Below are 23345 nucleotides of genomic sequence, written 5' to 3' on the forward strand. Positions count from 1 at the left end.
TGTTTTCCCATCCCCCAGCGCCGACGTTTTTACATTGTCTTCTCTGAACATAAAAACAGAGGACAGATCATTTTGAAGAGGAGGGATTTAGACATCCCTTAGGAGAAAGGTTACAGATTAGCGAGAATCTTTCACAAAATCGAAGAACCAACTCCCAATCAACAGAAATCTAGGAGTCGCTACAGCCTGGGGGAGACCTGGCTACGCTGTTAAATGTGTCTTGTTCCTTTTCCACTATCATACCCCAGTCCTCTGAAATGATTCTTTATAATTAAAAGCCTAAATCTGAACATTCTTGAGTCAACTTGCGGGATGATTTCAGCGCAGTTTTGGAAGAAGCCACTACAAGCCACGCAGCGAAACCCTCCACCACCAACACGTAGAGTGCTCCGCCCCAGTAAATTCGAGGGCGCCAAGAGGCAGCTCTGTCCTCCCTTTTCCGCCACCGACTCGTAGTCACTTCCTCACTGCCTGTTTATCTCCACACTTATTTCCATTGCTATTTCCCCCTTTACCTCTTGAAGCGATAACCCAACAAGCATAGGAGACAGGGAGAAAGACCAGCCAGGTCAGGGGAAATGAATGTCTGCGAGGCCACGATTTCTTCACGCAGTTTGTCCGGCACTGACGGAGAGAGCCTCGAAGAGAGCCGGGTCCTGCTGCAGGGGAGGGGGGGGGGGGGGGGGGGCCTTGCGTCCAGAGCTCGATGCGCTGATTGGTTGGTCAGCCGCGGCCGGGGAAGAACCCGGATGTGCCTGGGTATCTGTGTTGGCAATTGGGGTTCTGAGGCTTGGGCGTTCTGGGCGTGCTGGCAAGTCGAGGCGGATGGCGCGGGGTTGGGCTGGCTTCTCTGAGGAGGAGCTGAGGCGACTAAAGCAGACTAAAGGTAAAGGGACGGGTCTGCACAGATTTAATTCTTGGGTCTGTTAAGGGGAAGGGGCGGGGTTGCAGTTTTTGAGGGGAAGGGGGCGGGGAAAAGGGTTATCTGTGTTAGGGGAAGGAGCTATAAGTGGGAGGAGAGGCTTGAGAGGGCGCCAGAAGTGGATGTACTTGGAGCCACGGCTGGGGGAGGGGGGCAGGCACAGAGGACTGGAGTCTACTTTTAGAAAAGAGACTTCAGGCATTTATTTCAGGGATTTGACTTTTTCCGGTGAAAGGAAGGGGACTTGGGAGAGGAAGTGACCTATTAGGGGGATTGCTGCATAGATCAGTGGTTGGAGGGTTGGGGTCTGAGTAAAGGAAGGAGAAGGGCCACACCATATTAGGTTTGTGATGAATTTATAGAAGCAGGCAATGATTGGGAAAAAGGATCACAGGGGTCTGAATAAATGCAAAAAGTTGGTGCTTTTCATAAGACATCTGGAGTCTTGCTTTCACTTGCCAGGTGATTTTTGCAGTTCTTTCCAACTCTTGAGAGTCAGCAAACCAAAAGGGTCTTTGAGAAGATAGAGGTGAAATATCTAGCTACCTATCTACGCCTCTGTCCATCCATCCATCCATATCTACTGACTTTAGTGTAAGCTAAAATTTTGTGCTTCCTTCTCCAGCTTTATAACGTAATCATTGAATGGACTTGTACTATTTTGTTATTTTTCAATGAAGAAATTAAGTTTGCTGGTACTTTGTGAGAAACTCTTGGTAATATAAACGGTGCTTTGATTGTGGTTGAAATTTCGTAAAGTTCTGTACAGTGATCCTGGTAGTGCACACCTCTTCTGTGATCTTACACCATTCTTGGTGCCATAACTTATACATTCTGGGAGAAAATTAAATAAGCTCTGCCATGCCTTTAATTAGAGTATGTGGGAAAACTCAGGTAAGCTTGTGCATTTTTAGCATGGTTGTGAAAATAATCTAGGGCTGACAAGTGGAAAAGGAAGTAAATTTGTAATGTAAGGCCAGTGTAGATTATGTAGATCGAGGAAATTTTGACTGGTCCAGAGACCTTTGAAAACTAAATCATAAAAGTGACACTACAGTTTGTAATTAACTGACATTCCCATGTTCAGATGTATGGAGTACTAGTACCCCTGCTTCTGGTCTGACCAGAAGTTATGGGTATCAGCTTCTGCAATTAGGGATCTTGATATGAACAAGGCCTCATCCCTGCCTTCAAAGAGCTTATAGTCTAATGAGGAGACAAACTATAATATAATGTGATAGTAGATGTGGTACAAGAGCTTGCTACAGAATTAGCAGGAACTTTACTGTGCTGGTGGTTGGGTGGAGCTTGGCAAAATTTCACAGAGATTATGTGTTAGCAGAGGTGAGTTTGCCAGGGGAAAGAAGACTTAATGTAGAAGACTAAATTAAACATTGGGTTCATTATGTGGAAGTAACGTTTCGTACATTAAGGACCTTAACTTAAAGACCTATCATTTCAGTGAGAGGTTAGAGCATAGACGTCAACTCACTAGTCTTTGATCACCTTAAGAAAACATCTCAGCATCTTTGTATACTCATAGCCAAACGCTGATTGGTATATAGAAGATCTCCCAGCTCTGCCTCTAAATCTTTTTGTCTTGAAGTTCTTATTTATAAGACTAGAACAGCTGAATCTTTAATTTTTAAGGCTCCTTCCAGCTGTTCTCCAGCCTTAAAAATATATTTAGGGCTTCCCTGGTGGCGCAGTGGTTGAGAGTCCGCCTGCCAATGCAGGGGACGCAGGTTCGTGCCCCGGTCCGGGAAGATCCCACATGCTGCGGAGCGGCTGGGCCCGTGAGCCATAGCCGCTGAGCCTGCGCGTCCGGAGCCTGTGCTCTGCAATGGGAGAGGCCACAACAGTGAGAGGCCCGCATACCGCCGAAAAAAATAAAATAAAATAATAAAATAAAATACCAGTGAGCACGATTGCTATATCCTATGGTAAGAGTATGTTTAGTTTTTTTTTTTTTTTTTTTTTCGGTATGCAGGCCTCTCACTGTTGTGGCCTCTCCCGTTGCGGAGTGCAGGCTCAGCAGCCGTGGCTCAGGGGCCCAGCCGCTCCGCGGCATGTGGGATCTTCCCGGACCGGGGCACGAACCCGTGTCCCCTGCATCGGCAGGCGGACTCTCAACCACTGCGCCACCAGGGAAGCCCGAGTATGTTTAGTTTTGTGAGAAACCACCAAACTGTCTTCCAAAGTGACTACCATTTGCATTCCCACCAACAACGAAAGAGTTCTGGTTGCTCCACAACCTCACCAGCATTTGGTGTTGTCGGTGTTACAGATTTTTGGCCATTCTAGTAGTTGTGTAGTGGTATCTTGTTTTAATTTGCATTTCCCTGATGGCATGTGATTTGGAATCTTTTCATATGCATATTTGCTGTATATCTTCTTTGGTGACAAGGTGTCTGTTAAAGGTCTTTGGCCCATTTTTTAATCAGGTTGTTTTCTTGCTATTGAGTTTTTAGAGTTCTTTGTATATTTTAGATAACAGTCCTTTTTTATCAGATGTGTCTGTTGCAAATGTTTTCTCCCAGTTTGTGACTTGTCTTCTCATTCCTTTGACATTGTCTTCCACAGAGCAGAAGTTTTTAATTTTAATGACATTCAGTTTATCAGTTATCTCTTTTATGAATAGTGCCTTTTGGTGTTATATCTAAAAAGTCATTGCTGTGCCTGAGATCGTCTAGATTTTCTCCTGTGTTGTCTTCTACGAGTTTTATAGTTTGGAGTTTTGCATTAGGTCTATAATCCATTTTGAGTGAAAGGCATAAGGTCTGTGTCTAGATTTATTTTTTGCTTAAGGATGTCCAGTTGTTCCAGCCCAGTTGTTGAAAAGAATATTTTTATTCCATTGTATTGCCTTTGCACCCTTGCATAGGCAGTTGACTGTATTAATGTGGGCTCTGGGCTCTCTGTTCTATTCCATTGATCCCTATTCTATTCTTCTGCTGATACCCACTGTAGCTTTATAGTAAGCATTAAAGTCAAGTAGTGCCAGTCCAGCTTTGTTCTTCAATATTATGTTGGTTATTTTGGGTCTTTTGCCTCTCTATATAAACTTGCGACTCATTTTGTCAATATCCATAAAATAACTTGCTGGGATTTTGATTGGTATTGTGGTGAATCTATAGATCAAGTTAGGATGAACTGACATTGACATCTTGACAGTGCTGAGTCTTCTTACCAATGAATATGGGATATCTCTCCATTTATTTAGTTCCCTGATTTCATTCGAGTTTTGTAGTTTTCCTCACAGATCTTGTACATATTTTGTTAGATTTATACCTAAGTAATTCTTTTTTTTTTGAGTGCTAATGTAAACGTTACTGTGTTTTTTATATCAAATTCCACTTGTTCATTGCTGCTAGGAAAGTAATTGATTTTTGTATATTAATCTTGTATTCTGTAACCTTGCTATAATGACTTATTAGTTCCAAGAGGTTTTTTGTCATATGTTTAATCCTTAAGTGACCTGATTTGTTGTTTGGGAGTTTAAAAGTTAGCATTTTTAATCTCATAGGTAGGTTCTGTGAAAATGCAAAATAAAATGGAAGCTGCATTACTGACTTTCAGAGGGATATTAATAATTCAGCTAACAAGTATAACTGAAAGGTAAGCAGGCTCAGTGACATTTTCTGTTGGTGTGAATAAAGATCAGTAGCCAAGAATAAGTTTCTGTTGCAAGATGTAGGACTCTACTTTGTGTTTCTGTCTAAAGTCAACAATAACATTTTACTTTTGATTTTGTGTCTTTGAAAATATTTTCTTTAATTCTTACACCAACTCCATGAGATAAGTAGAGCAAGTAAATTTTCAACCAGTTTGACAGATGAAGAAACTGTGGTATGGAATAATTAATTGACTTGCCTAAGGTTACTGAGATGTGGAGAAAAGCAACACCAGAACTTTGACTCCAAAGCTTTTAACTCTCCTTTGGGAGATTTAAATATTAAGCTTATGTTGTTTCAAAGGTCAATATGCAGGATTTAAAAAACACACTTAGTTCATTTATTAGAACTTACCATAGTTTCATTTCTCAGGCATTTTGTAAAGAATATCTCTTACAGATCTTATGTAGTATAGTATGAATGTGAGTCAAGATTCTCCAGTTGTCTGACCTACAAGGTTAACACTGGTATGGACAATTCAGAAAGTACAATAGAAGTGTTATCATTTAGTTCGTAATGCTTTTTAAAAAAATTTCTCCCGATTGTTTTATCTTCCTCTATTGCTTTGCTCAGGCTGCTATTAAAATTAACTTGCATACATTGATTAAAGGCTAACTACACTCTGGGGAACACAGCCCTGGACTGTTTGGAAGATGAAAGCAAACAATTTAGAGTTAACTAGCATTCCTAAAATTAAGAGACTTCATTCAGCTCTACTTTGTGTATCATGTCTACCTATGTATCAAATTACCCTAAGACCTGTTAAAATTTAAGAAAGGTAAAGCCTATTTGAAAACAACCACCATTTTATTTCAGAAGAACAGACAGAACCATAAATCAAATTTAAGACATATCAGAGAATTCATTTGTCTACCTACTTTGGTCATATTAGATTCTTTTGGCAGTTAGCAAATCAAGTTGAAACCTTGCTTTGTATTCTAAGGCCTAACTCACAGACAAATGGACTTCCTCAAAGATAATTGAGAACTAAGGAAGTTTTTGTTAAATATTAACGGTATGATCGGAGAACTGTCAAAACTCTGCAAGAAGATGGCTGTTTTTCTCTGGGATTTTAAGAAAGAGAAAGTGAGAAAAACCCTGCAAAATTATCAGAGTTTAATGTTAATGCTTTATTTTCTTAGAGAAATTATAATTATTTGCTGCTCACACAAAGGAATTTTTCTCCATTCTCTTTTTTATATAGATCCATTTGAACCACAGCGGCGTCTTCTCCCTGTGAAGAAAAGTCGACAACAACTTCAGCGAGAAAAAGCCCTTCAAGAGCAAAGCCAAAAACTTGGACTTCAAGATGGATCAACCTCATTACCTCCAGAGCAGCTGCTTTCTGCACCAAAACAAAGATTTAATACTCAAAGACCATGTTCTTCTTCCCCCACTGCCCCCACACTCACCTCTACTATTGGTGATGGAAAACCACAGGGTATTGAAAGTCAACCAGGGGAACTAGGACTTAAGAATTCGCATGAAGGTCACAAAAATGCTGAGGTTCTACCTCCAAAACCAGATTGCAAATTGGAAAAAAAGAAAGTGGAATTGTTAGTAAGTCTGTATATCCATGAGACTTTTTTCCGTTTTAACGTTTTTTTCCCATTGGGCTTTGAAGAAATGCATTTTGTTTGTTTTATATTCTAACGTAGAAATGTAATGAATAAACTATTGAAAAATAGCTACCACCTAAATGTAAGTAGCAGTGTTACGCACTTCTTATGTTTTATGTTATTTAGTCTTTACAATATTCTTACAATGCATGTTCATTATTTTCACTTTATAGATGAGATGTCTTGGACTCAAAGATACTGTATTCCCAAAGTGAATACACCACTAATAAGTAGCAGAGTTGGGGTTCACATACAGGACTCTCTGGATCCAGAGTCTATGCCCTTTACACTCACCAGAACCAGTTCTTATATGCATGGTACTCCTCCCCAAATTGAACCCATTCTTTCAACTTCCAGATTGCATCTCCATTGGCCCAGAAAAGGGTACTTCTGAAGAGACGTGAAGGGATGGTCAAAGGAAAGAGTATTGGAAATTGAGAGGACTAATTAAATAATTCAGCTGCATCATTAGATTTCTTTATTTAATGTGTTTGTATTAGAAACCACCTGCAGAATTTGGTTTAGCCAAATTTTTGTGGAAATTACCATTCTATGACTTGTGAATTCTTATAATCAGAATTTTTTTATTATATAGTTTATGTTTGAATATCCACTCTTTATTTCCTCCTGATTTATCACTCACAGGGAAGAAAGAATGGTATTTGTTTCTTTTTTCCATTTTCTGAGTCTTTCTTTTTCAAAGTGTCTTATGTTTTTTCTAATCTCACCTATTTTTCCAGTCTCTGCTAATCCAGATTCTGTACTGAGTTTTAAGTGTTTCCTGCCCACCAGGGGTTTACAGCCAAGAAATCATTTTGACAAGAGACAGAAAGCCACATGAAGTATGAGACCCAAATTAAACAAGTGCATACTTTTAATGTCTTAAGTGTAGTTTACCAGCAAAGTCCTGAGACAAGTTGTTGCGGGGGTGTGTAAATTGAGCTGGAGAATTTAGACTGAATGTCATTAGGAAAGTTATTCTCTTTTTAGGTACTTGAGAAAATATTCATAGAAGACATGTAATCTCAGGAACTGTTAAAACGGAGAAATTCTGAGGCTCTAAGAGGGGGAAAGGAAAAGTATATACTAGAGAAGGTCAGAGATGACATTTCACTTTTCTGAAAGTGGCACAAGATAAGCCAGAAAATAGAGAATTAAGGAAGTGAAGAAGGACTTGGAAGCAGAAGATGCCTGCCTAGTGAGTTCCTTGATGCTGTAATACCCCACCAAGACCCCTGAAGGAGAGATGCCCTGATAAAAATAATGGTTAGAGAAAATCCAGGTGTCACTGTTGCACACCATTTGGGTGCTAGGTGAGCTGGAACTAAGGTATCTGGGGAGGAGGTACCTGCAGGTAGTAAAAATGAGAAAGGACCAATGCCAGCACTAAGGTGGAGGCTGTAGGAATGGAGAGAAAAGGATAATTTTGCAAGTGGTTACTAGGTCTGGGAATAGAGATTTTTGATATAATGGCTGTGAGAAATGACAGTAATAGGAGCAAATAGCTTTGTCATTACCTTGTTTAATTTGAGTTGACATTAAGTTCATGAATTTACAGGAAATTTTAATATATTTCTTTTAGAATTGGAAAGATGGAAAGACAATTCATGTTTTCAGATCTTTGGAGTTTTTCTTTAGCCCAACATTCAAGTCTTAGTTTATAGTGTTTCACTCTGTTTAGAATGTTTAAGAGCTAGAAAGAAGTGAGCAAATTGTAAGAGAATGTATGAAGTAAACATTGGTTACTGTGCTAAGGGTTATTACATGGTGAAGATGTGTATTATAGAAAACTATAAAAGATATGAAATTAGTTACAGAACAACTTATTTTGCTTTCTATTTTGCATATAACACATGATTAACTTAAACAAGTTTCTTTGTACTCCAAAAAAATGCCATAGTACTCTGGCTTCCAGTTTGGGTTCCTAGGTTATATATGTATAATGGATTTCAAAGGGCCAATTTATATAAGCCTTCTTTACTTCAAATCGTAGTCTTTGTTCCTATTAGAACAAAATAATGTGCTACAGACGGGTTCCTTTTAAGAGGACTTTTTTTTTTTTTTTGAGGTACGCGGGCCTCTTACCGTTGTGGCCTCTCCCATTGCGGAGCACAGGCTCCGGACATGCAGGCTCAGTGGCCATGGCTCACGGGGCTAGCCACTCCACGGCATGTGGGATCTTCCCGGACTGGGGCACGAACCCGTGTCCCCTGCATCGGCAGGCAGACTCTCAACCACTGTGCCACCAGGGAAGCCCTAAGAGGACTTTTGAAAGAAAATATATATAATCTGCTTGATTAAATTTTATACTTAGGAACTAAGACTGGTAAGGTGGAGCAGGGTTTCAGAAACTTATTTTTATACTTTTGCTCCCTAGGCAAGAAAAATCTCGTTGGGAAGTCCTCCAACAAGAACAACGGCTAATGGAAGAGAAAAATAAACGTAAGAAAGCTCTTTTGGCTAAAGCTATTGCAGAAAGGTGAGGCACCTGAACCAGGAGAGCTTGTTTGTAATCTGTAATTAGTTTTGTCATGTTTTATATTTATTTTCCTATGTCTGTTCTAATAAATGGCGTTTTCTCTACAACCGTTACTTTTAAGACCTACTAAACAAATTATGCTTTACAAATGATACTGAAATTACAGTCTTAATTTATTAAGGAGGGCTTTTTAAGCATAGATTATAATGTATTTATGAATACAGGGGCAATTAAAACTTAAGGATCATCATCAGTGTTTTTAGTTTTAACCATCTACACATTCATAAAGGAGCAGTAAATAGCTATCAACATAAGTAAATTAGCAACAAATGCAGGTTTTAATTTTCACATAGGCCTTAATCATCTGACATGTAGAGGAATAAGATTATTCCACATAAGTGACTTATACACCCACAAATCCTAATTGTATTTCCTATGGCCATTTTTCTTAAATAATGTATCCTGCCCCCACTGATAAAAGAGACATGATATAATTTAACTTTTTATCCTTGACTGTGGGTCACCATTATGAGCATTGTCCCATACTGTATACAATTCAGTTTTTCTCTCACCTTCCAGAGTGAGCTTGTCAGTGATCCCTTTTCCTTTACTGCACTGTACAAGCCTTGAACAACAACATTCCTATTTGAGCCACTTTTCCCATCCCTCACCCACTCTTCCCTCTTTGTAGTTTCTAGTGTGCTGTGGCCTTAGGAAACCAAGCTCAGTCAATAAAGCAATGATTGAGAATAGTGAGAACTAAATGCAAGCAAGTATTCAGAGGCATTTTCTTTTTAGATCTCCAGAAAAGTCTGGCACAACTATTACTCATTAAAGCTGGTGTATGTGTCAGGGTGAGAGGAAGGAATAGGGATGGAGAGAAAGGCACGTGGGTATAAGAGTAATTCAGGATTTTATTTGCCAAAAGGATGTATGTATTTGAAAATAATGATTTTTTTTTTCTTACTGGTACACCTTGATCTTTCATGAAGCATAGGAAATACTCAACTTACTGAACTTATGTTTCAAGAAGAAAAACAATGTGATTATTGAAAAGCATTTTGGTAGTCTTCAGTTTGGAAGAGGTTGGGGAGGCTGTTTACTCGGGATTTTACAAAAAGATTTACAGGCTCAGCACTTACTCTTCTCTATGTGCTTTTGATTTAAGACAGAAAGTATTACTATAGACAGAAGTGTAAGGAAATATAACCTGATTAGATTATTACTAAATGGATAGTGAATCACTTGAAGTAAAAAGGTCACGAGGTTAACTTTTGTAGGCAGAAAATAAGGGTAAATGCATAATGGAGTAGAAATCAGGAGAATGTAAGTTGCAGTATAGTGGTTTTATTGGGAGTTTTATTCTCCTGTGAGAATGTGTATGAAATTTCGAAATTAGTGGAATTGTGATTAAAGGTTGGCTTTTGTATTTGTTTATTCTGTTTCTTAAGTAGATGATGTACGTGGGGTTGGAGAGAAGGCTGAGGTTGCTTCTAAACAAAGGAACAAAAAGAGTGTTTGGTTTTGAGCCCCAGAAAGAAGAATTTTGAGGACCTGTAGTTTTCCTAAGGAAGAGGAATCAAAGAAGTTTGGGGAAATGAATCTTAAGAAAATTAAAACCGATTGACATATACACGCTACTATATATAAAATAGATAACTAATAAGAACCTACGGTATGGCACAGGGAACTCTACTCAATACTCTGTAATGGCCTATATGGGAAAAGAATCTAAAAAAGAGTGAATATATGTATATGTATAACTGATTTACTTTGCTGTATATCTGAAAGTAACACAACATTGTAAATCAACTATACCCCAATAAAAATTATTTTAAAAAATAATAAAACCAAATAGATGTTCTCAGACTTATAAAGGAATGGTGTTTAATGTAGGCAGCTGTTCTTGGCGTCCACTAAGTATCAGACAAATGGAAGTAGGCTTAGCAAGAAGAGTTTAAGGCTGGAATTTGGAAAGCTGTGTTCAGTATTCCAGCATATCCAGTTCTCTATACAGATACATCCTTTTAGTGCTTATTCTCATCCTTATGGAATGAATATAGGCCTATGAGTGAACTCTCTATTGGTTTTTTTTTAATTACTTTTTTTCCTTGTGTATAAAAAAGTATGTACTAATATATAATTTGGCCTAATAAGGAGGAAAGCAGTTTTAGAGATATACCAAAATGTTACCAGCATTTGTTTTATCTCAGTTTTTCTGTTTTTTTTTTAATTCTTAAAAATTACACATTATAATCATATTGTATATACAGTAGCTTGCTTTTTTCACTTATATTGTGTATGGATACATGATTTTAAAATGTTTTCATTTTTCCACTCATATTCCTCATTTTATAGATCTAAAAGAACTCAGGCAGAAACCATGAAACTAAAGAGGATCCAGAAGGAGTTACAGGCTTTAGATGACATGGTGTCAGCTGACATTGGAATCCTCAGGAACCGGATTGATCAGGCCAGCCTTGACTATTCATATGCTTGGTAAGTTGGGGAAATGGAACTCTGAACAAGGAGTTTAATTTAGTTAACGTTTATTGCTCGCTAGGCCAGGGCATTTATATATGTCATCATTAAGCCTCATAATGACCCTATTAGGCGCTGTATTTATTCCAGTTTTATACTAAATCAAGTATCCCCTTTTTGAAGTCTTCCTTAACTCTGCCCTACCCATTAACCTTGTTTATATCCCTGTTAGAGCATTTCTTGCATTATTTATTTACATTTTAGTCTTTCCTGCTAAACCATCAGCTGTTTAATATTTGAGACTCATTAAATGTCTAAATGACTTGCCCCAGAACTCTATATATTATTCTAACACCAAGTCTGTGCTCTCTTTTTTAGAAATTTTGATTATGTGAGATGGTATAGGGACTAGCCTATTTCTCATTTCAGTTTTCATCAAAGAAAGGAGATCTAGTTTATTTTTTAAAACCTTTGAGTATTTGAAAGAAAATACCACTCTGTCTTGAAAGCTTGAAGTTTTTTCTTTTTTTTTTTTGCAATTATACTCTATATAAAATGGCTTGCTATCATGTGTTTCCTTGGTTTTAATGATTGACATTTTTTTAAAGAGAAAAAATCATCATTGCATATTCTCAAAACAAACTAACACATGTAAAGAATTACATGAGCTTTGCAAACAGATAAAAGCAAAAAATTAAGCCCAATTTCAGGGTTATCAGTCCTTTCAACATTGCTTTAATCATCCTGGATTGTCTTTTTTCACAAGGGAATGCTGTGTTAATGACTCGGTTTTGCATCTTTCTCTGTAACACTAGAAATCAATCAGAGTGCCGCATTAGTCCAGGGTAAACCACAGCATCAGAATGTTTATGTAACAATTTAATAAAGCGGAAATGCTTGATTGTGGTTTTTAATTCACTGTTTATTGTTTAAGAAAGAGGCTTGTGGTGTCCTTGTGATTTTTGTAATTGTTTGACCATATGCTCTTAGACCTAATGGGTTGCTTTTATTAATTAACTGTGTAAATTAATGCCATCAGTAGCTGATAACTGGTGGTTCCATTTCTATTAATAAGGTCATTAAGGAGGTAACCAAGATTTTATTAAGATTAAACTAAGCGTAGATTTTTAGCACATTTTATTCTCTGTAACTTAAGTTTGCCAGAGGAACATATTTATGCCTTTGTAGCTCCTTAAGTGAATAATTCTGATTATTCTGGATATATCCACAGAAAAATCATTTGATCGTGTTTTAATTCAGTCCTAGGGGAGGCTGAAGAGGATGCATTTGTACATTGAAAATTATATAAGAAATGTCATAATTTTAGCCTTCTGAGAACCACAAAGAAGGTGGGATTCTGGTTAAAAGAGAAGACATCCCATAGTATATGAATATTTTTAATGACATTTTAGTACATTTTTATATAGTAAAGAGATTTTATATGGTAAATTTTTACATTTCTTAAGCTAAAGATGACAGTTTATCATGATACTAGTATTGACATAGATGTATGTGAATATCCCTATCGTACGTGTGAGGTTATTTTTAAAAACATAAGCTCTTGAGTTAAGTCAAAGAGAAGCCACTGACAATTTAGACTAGAACCAGGGTTGTATCTTGTTCATGCATAAGATTAAGACAGTATTTTCTAAATTTACATCTGTGGTTATTAAGAAAGTATAGATTGGTGATATAGTATTATGGTCTAGATTTCTACTAGAAGGTAATCCGCAGGGCAGTTTCTGTGGTTCTGTGGGAGATTTCCTTGATTTTTTTTTTTTTTTTTAATAAAAACATTGTAGTTCTGGAGTGGCTGGCATGGTGCTGTGTCCACAAAATGTTCTTGGATACGAATAGGCCAGAATTCATCCTAAAACTGGTTTCTGTAGAGCAGTGTCAGGGTATCCACCTCTGAGGAGATGGTACTTGGAGTGTCCCAGCGGAGAGAGTTGTCACTGCTGCTGCTGTTCACAGCTGTGATTACAGTGCTGCCGTGTGCTGCGCAGGCAGCTTGTAGAACTAGAGTGGCTGCCTGTAGAACATTTCTTTAACCCTCAGTATACCAGGAAAAACAATGATCACCATTTGCCATCGATGTTTAATAGACGCTCCCATACGCACATGCACACATACACGTATAAACATATATACATAAATGTTTTGAGTCATTTTATGAATAACTTAAAGAAGTAAGAATAAAAGATTGTGGAAAACAACTTTGTTAAAAAATTTTATATCAAGTAATGTTTGACTGCAAACATTATAAAAAGCTAAAAGAATATCGTTACATCCTTTTAGCCACACAGGGTGGTCCAGGTACTTGTAAAATATTGTATGATAAAATTCTTCCTCTTGAAATTATTAACTCTAGGAGAATAACGTATTTCCTTTTTATCGTCAGAAATATATTTTTCACTCATTGATTCTTGAGTTTGAGAAAATTCATCTAGGGTGTGTTTTTCTGAAGACTCATACTCTGAGATTTCACTTACATGGTCAGTTTCACCATCTAGAATCTAGCCTGTCTCTGCATTTATATTGATTTGCTAGGGCTGCCATAACAAATTACCAAAAACTGGGTAGCTCAAAACAACAAAAATTTATTCTCTTATGTCTTTGGAAACCAGAAGTCTGAAATCAGGGTGTCAGTGGGGTTATTATTCCTTCAGAGACTCTAGGGAAGAATACATGCCTTGCCTCTTCCAGCTTCTTCTGGTGGCTGGAGACATTCCTTGGCTTGTGGCCACACTACTCAGTTCTGGGTCTCCATAGTCTCATTGATTCCTCCTGTTTTCTCTCAAAAGTTCCTCTGCCTTTTTCTTAAGAGGATACATGTGATTGTATTTAGGGCCCAGCTGGATAGTCCAGAATAGACTCCTCTCAAAATCTTTTAGTCACATCTTTTGCCATTTAAGGAAATGTTCACAGGTTCTTGGGATTAAGAAATGACTATCTTTTTTTTGGGGGGGGGGGGTCATATTTTAGCCTCCGCAACATGCATCTTTTGATTTGTCTAATAACTGCAAAATGTCTTCATCTGTCAATTTTCTTTGTCATTCTGGGTAGAAAATGAAAAGTAATAATTCTCATCTGAACAGTGAAAGCTAAGAGCAGATTACAAGTTTGGTATTTCCAGTCTTCTTTTATACCTTATTTAAAGGTGATGTAATACTTTGGCAAAACAGTAAGGAAACTAAGCGATGATGATTTATTTCATTATAGTATCCTTTTAGGTCATTCCATCATTCTCTGTTTTCTTATTATTTTAATTTTTTAGCGTAAATGTGAATAATTGATGAGTAATGAGTAAATAATCCCTCGGGTGATGAAATGGCAAAATGTTTCAAGATATAGGAAAAAATATATTTCAACAATCCCATAATGTATCTTAGGTTTATAAAAGTGGACCCATATAGTAATTGCAAAATATAATTAAAGTCTATTTTTCAAAATATAAGTAAATTTCCTCTTTGTTCTCTGGAATACTTCTAAGAAAGGATAAAAATAATGATATGTTGATCCTTACAAATAGAACTGCTCAGGAAAGAAACTGAAGAACTAAGTATTTCATTGGAACCTAATGACATGCCAAGGGTTAACGGTGTTTTTAAAAAATTTCGGGGAACCAAAACCAAGAGACAGTTTCTAGAATCCTTTAAATAAGATTCATTAAATCATTCAACTTTCCTTTAAAATAATAAAACAATTCTATAATTACATTTCCAGTTCAATTTGTCTTACTGTGGTATGTATAATGCTCTTATTATTCTGTTCCAAAGTATGTCTTCATACTCTGATTTGGTATTATCCCCCTGACCCCCAGACTCATAGTGCAGTTTGTGAAACTAATCAATATTTTGAACATAAATCACTCTGTAAAAAATATATATATATGCGTGTTTCTGGCCAGAAGGACTTTAAATAAATAAACAAAATGCAGAATCTTCAGTGATTTATCCAGGGTGAAAGATCATTGGAAACCTAGGGACCTATTTGCAAATTTTAATTTCAATTCAGCATTCATGAGCCCAGTCAGTAAATCTTTCTAACTGACTTTGGCTGAGGGAGACCACAGACTTGCAGAGAAGGGAGGTTTGAGCTGGCGGGGGGGAGAGACAAGATATGTATACCTGTAGAGAATGTTGTCAGAGCTCTTAAGCTTGATGAAAGAACATTCATAAACAGGATATGTTATAAAGTATGGAAATAAGGGATTCCAGATACCCAACACAGCTCCTTTACAACAATTCTTTTAACATAGGGGTAATTGAAAAACATCTAGTTCTCATTCTTATATTTACTAGATGACAGTAAAAAAATGAAATATGAGAAATGAACATAATGTAAATAAGTTTTCAAATATAAACACCAAGTCCTTAAATTGTACATAATTTTAATTTTAGATACATGTTTAGTGGTACACTAACAGTGCTTTTTTAGTCTGGTGCTCTGAAGAAGAAGTTCTGCTTCTTGAATGCCTACCAGGCACTGGGCTAGACACTTGCCCTGTTTATTCTATTTAATGCTTAATTAACACTCCTATGAGATGTTATTATCACCATTCTACAGATAAACCAAGACTTAGTTCAAGAAACCACCCCTGGTGGGATAGGGAGAGTGGGAGGGAGGGAGACGCAAGAGGGAAGACATATGGGAACATATGTATATGTATAACTGATTCACTTTGTTATAAAGCAGAAACTAACACACCATTGTAAAGCAATTATACCCTAATAAAGATGTTAAAAAAAAAAAAAAAAGAAAGAAACCACCCCTGGTCACCATACTGGAATTTTCAGTCACTGCATGCCTTTTCTGCAGCCTCTTCTACAGGAACCTGGCTGTGTTTTGTATTCATGATATTGAGCCTGGGACACACCTGATAAGAACAAAGATGGGAACTCTAGAACATTTAATCCATAGACTAAACTGGGGTGCATGGCATGGCCTGGCACTAAGAGTTCTGTTTAAACTGATACGAGTCAAGCCAAGCCAACCCAGGCCCTCCCTCTGGAATTTTGGGATTGGAACACTGAGGGATTGAGTGGAGTGAATTTGATGTCAAGGCACAGCTGGTGGCCATATTGGGCTGTGAATATGATAGGAAAGCCTAAAGAGAGAAACTGTGGTTTCTCAGCATTAGCATGAGCAATAGCCTTTGATTCTGAGGACATGCCTGTGAGATTGCCTCTTGTATCCTACAATAAAACCCATTTTTTACCTGAGTGAGTATGACTGAATATCTGCTCATTACATCCAGGAAAAGCCTTCAACAAAGGAGATACACACATAGTAAGTGGCAAAGGCAGGTTTGGAACCCTGGGTTCTCTAAAAGCAAGGCCTTTTATTTTTTCACTATATTTCCCTCCAAGACAGAGAATCTTGCATAAGGAGATATACCTGTTTCTTTTTTGCTATAACTCTAGTATTAGAAATTATTTATTATGTTGAGTAAGGTAAGGCAGTCATAACAGGTAAGGCATCATGGCCTTCGCCACTGTTAGTGGTAACTAAATAGAATAATTAGTTGGTAGGTAGGGGTCATCCTCTTTTCTGGGCAAAAAGAAAAGCAACATATTGTATGGAAAAGGCAAAAAAGAAGAAAAAAAGAAAAAGGAAGATTGCAAAGTGACTTCCCCACGTAGAATTACCCTACTTCAAATAAGTCTGGCATTACCTACCTATGGAGTTTCTATATATATATAAAAGTAATAAACTTTTCTTAATAGAAGTCTAACAGTAGTCTGTTACAGAGTGGAGAGGGTGAAAACAGCTTAACCTGGGGATTCTCAACTGGGGGCAGTTTTGCCCCTTAGGAGACATTTAGTTATGTCTGGAGACATTTTTGGTTCTCACAACCAGTGGGTGCTACTGACAACTAAGGAGAGAAAGCCAGTGATGCTCTGCACATCCTGCAATGTACGGGACAGCTCCCCACAACAAAGAATTACATGGCCCAAGTTGTCAGTAATGCTGAGGTTGGGAAACCCTGCTTAAACGTATCCTGAAGTTTTCTCTTCTACTTGGTGTTTACTTCTTACTCTCACCTAGTGTCATTGGGCTGGCTGTGCTCTGTCATTTCTGAACCACTGTCCATGTCCTTCTCCACCAAAATTTTTCTTCCTTTTCTACTCCATTAATCAAAAGACATAGATTTTCTACTTTCTCCATCTCTTATTATTTTCTCTCTCATACATTTAACCAGTTGTGTGCTGGAGCTGGCTTGCCCTGGTTCATGAGAGATTTTGTGTATCTCTTCCCAATTCTGTATTCAGTGATGTCTCACTGATAGCTTGAAATTGGCCATAGTAATAGTATTTTTACTACAGAAATTGATAAACACTACAAATTAGGGCTCTCCCCCACTGGAGCTAGCACACCACTGAATTAACCTCTCAGCCTGCTTTCATTCAAGCACAGCCTTGGAAAGAGGAAATGGGTGCCGAAGAATGTTGTTAGGTTAGGAGAGTCCAAATGTGCATGTTGTGGAAGTTTTAGCAGCAATAGCCTACTTTGTCTAACATGTAGATAAGTGTTCGTAAAGTATTAATAGCCATATTTTCATTTTATATATATATATATATATATATATATATATATATATATATATATATATATTTCCCGATTTTGGAGTTTAATTATTATTTCTAGGCCCTCCTTTGACTGTCTTCTTCAATGGAAAACTAATGGACCAGTCTTTGTACCTGTCCCTGCAGGAAGCGGTTTGACAGGGCTGAAGCAGAGTATGTTACAGCAAAGCTAGATCTACAGCGCAAGACTGAGCTTAAAGAGCAACTCACTGAACACCTTTGTACGATCATACAGCAAAACGAGCTCCGCAAGGCCAAGAAGTTGGAGGAGTTGATGCAACAACTAGATGTGCACGCTGATGAGGAGACTTTGGAGCTCGAGGTGGAGGTGGAGAGACTGCTGTGTGAACAAGAAGCAGAAGTAGGGAAACAAGTGGTTCATTCAGAGAGGCCATTTCAGCCTTCTGGGGAGAATATGACCTTAGGGTTTGCTAAAGAGAACAAAAAGCATCAAGACCAGGCTGCTTCCCCAAAGGTAGATGAACAGTGTGAAAGCTCCAGTAGCATTGCCCTTCTTGATCCAGACCAGCCAAATCAAGAAGTTGAAACTACTGTAAAAGACATTTCAGCTGCTCTGACCACATGAGGTGCCAGTGTTTGTTCTTTACAACTAACATTCAGTAAACTAAACTTTCTGTTGTAGATCGTGCCATGACCTCTGATAAATGCCTCTTCAAAGCAGTATTAATTTTTAAATCCATTAGTTTTAGTATAACGTTTGAACATTCTAGAAAATCTGAGATTATGATAATTTTTTATATGGGGGCATAGTTCACCTTGATTTTGATCCAGTTCCTTCATTGTACGCTTACAAACAAGTGACTTAAAAGGATGGAAGAAAAACTACACGGTTAATAGTGTTTTTAGACCAGGTGAATACTGAAAAGTAAAGTGAAAAATGAACTCAGTACCTAATTGAACTCATTTAACTTCTCCTGGGAGAAATGTTGAGAATGAGAGTACTATTTTATGTAATCAGTAAAGAGACATAAAAGCTAACATGTGAAAAAGAATGAGGAACAACCAACAAAAGTAGTAGGTTGAATTATCTATTTGGATCTCACTAGAGTTGTAAAACACAACTTGGAAGTTGTAGTTTATGAAAAGAACCAGAAAACTTAAACTAGCATCACTTTTTTTTTCAATTTGCCATTTAAACGGCTTTAGTTTACAACCTGAGTTTTGGTTAGTTGATACACATGAGCGCCCATGCACACACACACAGATAGATATACACATACCATGGTATATAAATAATTTCACTATTAATATATTGTCTCTTCTTTAATCGGCACATTGATTAAATTTACCCTTCTGCAGGCTGAAAATAATATAAAAAATCTTATTGCTACTTTGGATTATCTAAAAAAGTTGATATATTTTCTTAAAGTTACCTCTAAGATATGTGTTTTATATGTTGGATATAAATTATCCTGTCATAAAACATTTAAATTGTTAAAATGATGGTTTTCTTATTACTTCAATAGTTTGTTACTGTCACTAATACTTGACCCCTACATTGTGCTATATGTGAATGTGTAAATAAATATTGTAGTTTCGTCACAAAAATCTATGAATATCACATTAAATTATGATCTATTTATCAGAAATTCCAAAAGTACAAATACTACATTTTAAGTCTTAGAGAACTATTATAAAAGAAGATAAGGACAAATGTAACATTGTATCCATAATAACTTCTGAAAAGTTGGGAACATACTATTTTTAAATGAGTTTGTTTGAGGGTATTACCTTCTAGTAATGCAGATGAACTTTGTATTTTTATATTATGTAATTTGAGTTGAATTTATAGCTTTCCATTACTGACTTCTCTAAACAGAGGCTTTTATACAGATAGTTGTTTTTTTATTCATGAATTACATACATAAAAACGGAAAGCTTCGTTGTCTAATACACTTATTTTTCTAAGGAATAAGTGATTCTAATGCATTTATAATGTCACCTTTCAAAGTTTTAAGCAGTTTAGTGTGTATTCTTAAGCACTGTGTGGCAATAATGTATCCTGTATCTCCATGTGGTAGATACACTTACCTCCTTTTTATAAGCCTCTTTTAGGGAAAATCCATCAATTCAGCTTCTATAATATTGGCTAAATGCAGGTAGGTACAATCTAATTCTCAGTCTATACTTTAAGTACTTATAAGGTACAAGGAGAACTGAGAACCATGAAATAAATGAATTGGATGGGAACTCAGAGATGATTCGATTTAATCATCTTATTTTACAGTTGAGGAATTTGAGAGCCAGAGATTTCACTTATGGCAGGTTGGCCGACTGGCTCATGTTAAAGTGCTAGTAAAGTTGCAGTTCTAAACTCAATATATCTCATACATATATTAGGCCATGAAGTTCACAGCATTTTTCCACTTGAAAATTTTGCTTTATAACTCATTCAGGGTTTGTACATGTGAAATGATTTCAAATGTCTATAAAAGGTCCACTGAAACCATTATTTTGAAAAACTTACCTTACTTGGCTTTCCCAGGGTGGTATCCAAGTGCTCAGGTGATGATATAAGTGACAAAGTTATATTGCATCCGTTTTGTACAAGGCAGCTGTCTCCCATGTGTGAGAGGAACAGAGCAAATGAGTGAGAATGGGGGCTCATTGGTATGAGGACCATATGCACTGGTTTTTCCAGGATAGCCCTGATGTCTTTTAAAATCATAAAATACACTTGAAAGACTTTTGATATATGGATTCAGAAATCCACAATAATTATTTTCTTTTTTTAATATTTTATTTTATTTATTTATTTTTGGCTGCTTTGGGTCTTCGTTGCTGCACACAGGCTTTCTTCTAGTTGCGGTGAGCAGGGGCTGCTCTTCATTGTGGTGGGCATGCTTCTCATTGCGGTGGCTTCTCTTGTTGCAGAGCATGGGTTCTAGGTGCGCGGGCTTCAGTAGGTGAGGCATGCGGGCTCTAGAGCGCAGGCTCAGTAGTTGTGGTGCACGGGCTCTAGAGCACAGGCTCAGTAGTTGTGGCTCGCAGGCTCTAGAGTGCAGGCTCAGTAGTTGTGGCGCACGGGCTTAGTTGCTCCGCGGCATGTGGGATCTTCCCAGACCAGAGCTCCAACCCGTGTTCCCTGCATTGGCAGGCGGATCCTTAACCACCAGGGAAGCCCCAATAATTATTTTGTGAACAATTTATGAAATGTTATGAACGAAATTACTGGTTCAAAATTACTGCCATGAGTTTACTGGGATGCTTCGTTAGAACTGTTCCTCTCTGGTGTTTAACTCCTCTTCCTCCCTCTTCTCAGATAGTTAGAGCGTAATGTTATCAAGGCTCTTAATGATGTGATATGTAATTTAGGAGTTAACTGCTTTGTTATCTCACTTGTTCTATTTAAAAGATAGGGTTTACCAAATTGTAGTAATTTTCACTCATTATCTTAAAAAGGCATACTTTGAAGGGTAAACATGAATTCCAGAATTTAAGAGTTATAACTTGAGACTCTACTACTTTCTTTAAATTAGAGCCATTTTTATAGGCTTCAGAGAAAGAAAATTTCCTAAAGCATGGTTCTCAATACATTTAAAATAAAAAGTTTTTCTCACGTTTTTCACCTCTGCATAATTCTACAGAATTATAGCAATTGCAGGTGGTAAATCTTTGTACTCACTGAGAGCACAGCTGGTTTCCAAGTCAGCTGATACAAATCTCTGATTGGAATTCCTAGAACATATTTCATTGCTAGATTGGCATTTGAATTATAGAGTAAAAAGTCAGCTATAAACCTCTCTCATTCTTTGTTTGGATTTGGCAACATAGTATTCTCAAGGAGCTTTAAGTATTCAGCAGCTTCCTCTTCTGAGGCATTGGCACAAAATGAACTCAAGTTATTCTGACCCAGGCCATTCCCAGTGACCTTTATAAATGATGTTTTGGGTTTTGTATTTCTAAGAGCTAAGTCAGCATTTTAAAAGTCCTTGATAGGTATAACTCAGTCTGCCAGACAAGACCTGGGGCCACTCTGTACCAGGGTAATTATACCCCTTCTCAACATAGATCTATCCCAGGCCAGACTTGAACTGCTCTCTGGAGGGATGAAGCAGGACGCGATTCTCCAGTCTGCCTTTACCTTAATGTCAGGCTACTTTGGCAAGCTCCTAATCCCAAACAGTTGTCTTGAAAATACAACATCATCTCTTCACGCAGTTGATCAAAAAAACAGCTGTGTGTAACTACATACATGCAGAGCTATATAAGAGGTATACAGTCTGCCTTTTGTCCTTAAGAAGCTTGTAGTCTGCTTGAAGGACTAAGATTTACATGCATAAAACAAATGCTGATAAAAGAACTTAATGTATTATTAATGGGAAGCAAAATAAGTGGCCAGTGATGCATTCTCCAGAAGTCCCAAATTTTTAGAACAGTTCTAATTTTAGAGAGTCTATACAGTTGTTCTGTGATCTCTGAATGTATTTAGGACCTGCCATATCTCAGTTTGCCTTTAGCACTGAGGAGCAACACATACACAACTAAAAAAACAAAACAAAAAAAACTGCTAGACAACATGTCCAGATTTTAAGCTAAAAAACTGTAGTCACCAGAACAAGAGTGAAAGGAAGTTTTTGCATGACATGATGTAAAACAGGGGGCCCGCTGGGATTTATCAGTTAAAAAAAAAATCAAGCTTGGTAAAATGAACTTTAAGCACATACCTTTCTGACAAAGGGTTGATGGTATCTTATGTGGAGAAGAGCATAATATCTCATTACAGTAATTCAAGGTGTTGCTGAACCAAGGGGCAATAATTATTGCCCAAGCCAGAACAAGATGGAAATGGAACAGACTGGTGTGAACTCAAGGATGACAGTGTGGATGCATGTTCAAAGATCACACACATAAGAGAGGTCTTTTCAAGCCAAATGACTCTAGGCATCTAAAATAGAGCCATAATTAAGCAATAAGACGTGACAGAGAGCACATTTCTCAGTGATTATAGCATGCCTCAAGGGATAAGTCACTAGGCCAAAGGTTCACATGAGGAGTGAAATAATAACCTTGCAATGTATGGTATCGCGCTCTTAGAGGGAAAAGAAGCAAATGAATAATGGGAGTTAGAAGAGTCATTTCACGAACTCTTATTTCAGTTGTAGGGTTACACTGCCATATGTACATTACATGTAACCATTAGTTGTACCCCGCATCCTGAAGCTCTGTATTTACACCAGAGCCTTCACCTAATTTAAAACCCAGAATCTTCCATTTCAAATTTTCTTAGCCAAGCAAAAACCAAGTAATTAAGACACAAACAGACTTGAAAGTTCATAGCCGTATATATGGAACTACAGTCTGGTAGAACTATAATTACAGTTGCTCAGACCTGGCTTTTATAACTGAAAATACCTGAAGCAACCACACTGAGTTATTTTTATTATCTTGGTTCATTTATCTCATATGCATTTCCCTCAGAAACTACCAGTAGACATGGCCCCAGTGCCCCATAGGTCCAGAAACGTTTCCAGCTTTCTAGTCAGCTTTCCTTTCCCTACTGCTATGCTGCTGGTGGAAGATGGGGACAACTCTAGAGCTAGTGACTAACTGAACCCC

At 37.4% G+C, this 23345-nt stretch overlaps 1 protein-coding gene across 1 annotated transcript; it reads left to right on the forward strand.

The window, feature by feature from the left end:
- Positions 1–749: 749 nt before the first annotated feature.
- Positions 750–18351, forward strand: GORAB (golgin, RAB6 interacting). Its single transcript, XM_065890799.1, has 5 exons — positions 750–886; positions 5801–6152; positions 8593–8694; positions 11053–11193; positions 17892–18351. The coding sequence occupies exons 1-5, from the start codon at positions 826–828 to the stop codon at positions 18349–18351; spliced, it is 1116 nt and encodes a 371-aa protein (XP_065746871.1). The 5' UTR covers positions 750–825.
- The last annotated feature ends 4994 nt before the right edge of the window (positions 18352–23345 follow it).

This window comes from Phocoena phocoena, chromosome 1, assembly GCF_963924675.1.
Source record: "Phocoena phocoena chromosome 1, mPhoPho1.1, whole genome shotgun sequence".
Classification (NCBI taxonomy): domain Eukaryota; kingdom Metazoa; phylum Chordata; class Mammalia; order Artiodactyla; family Phocoenidae; genus Phocoena; species Phocoena phocoena.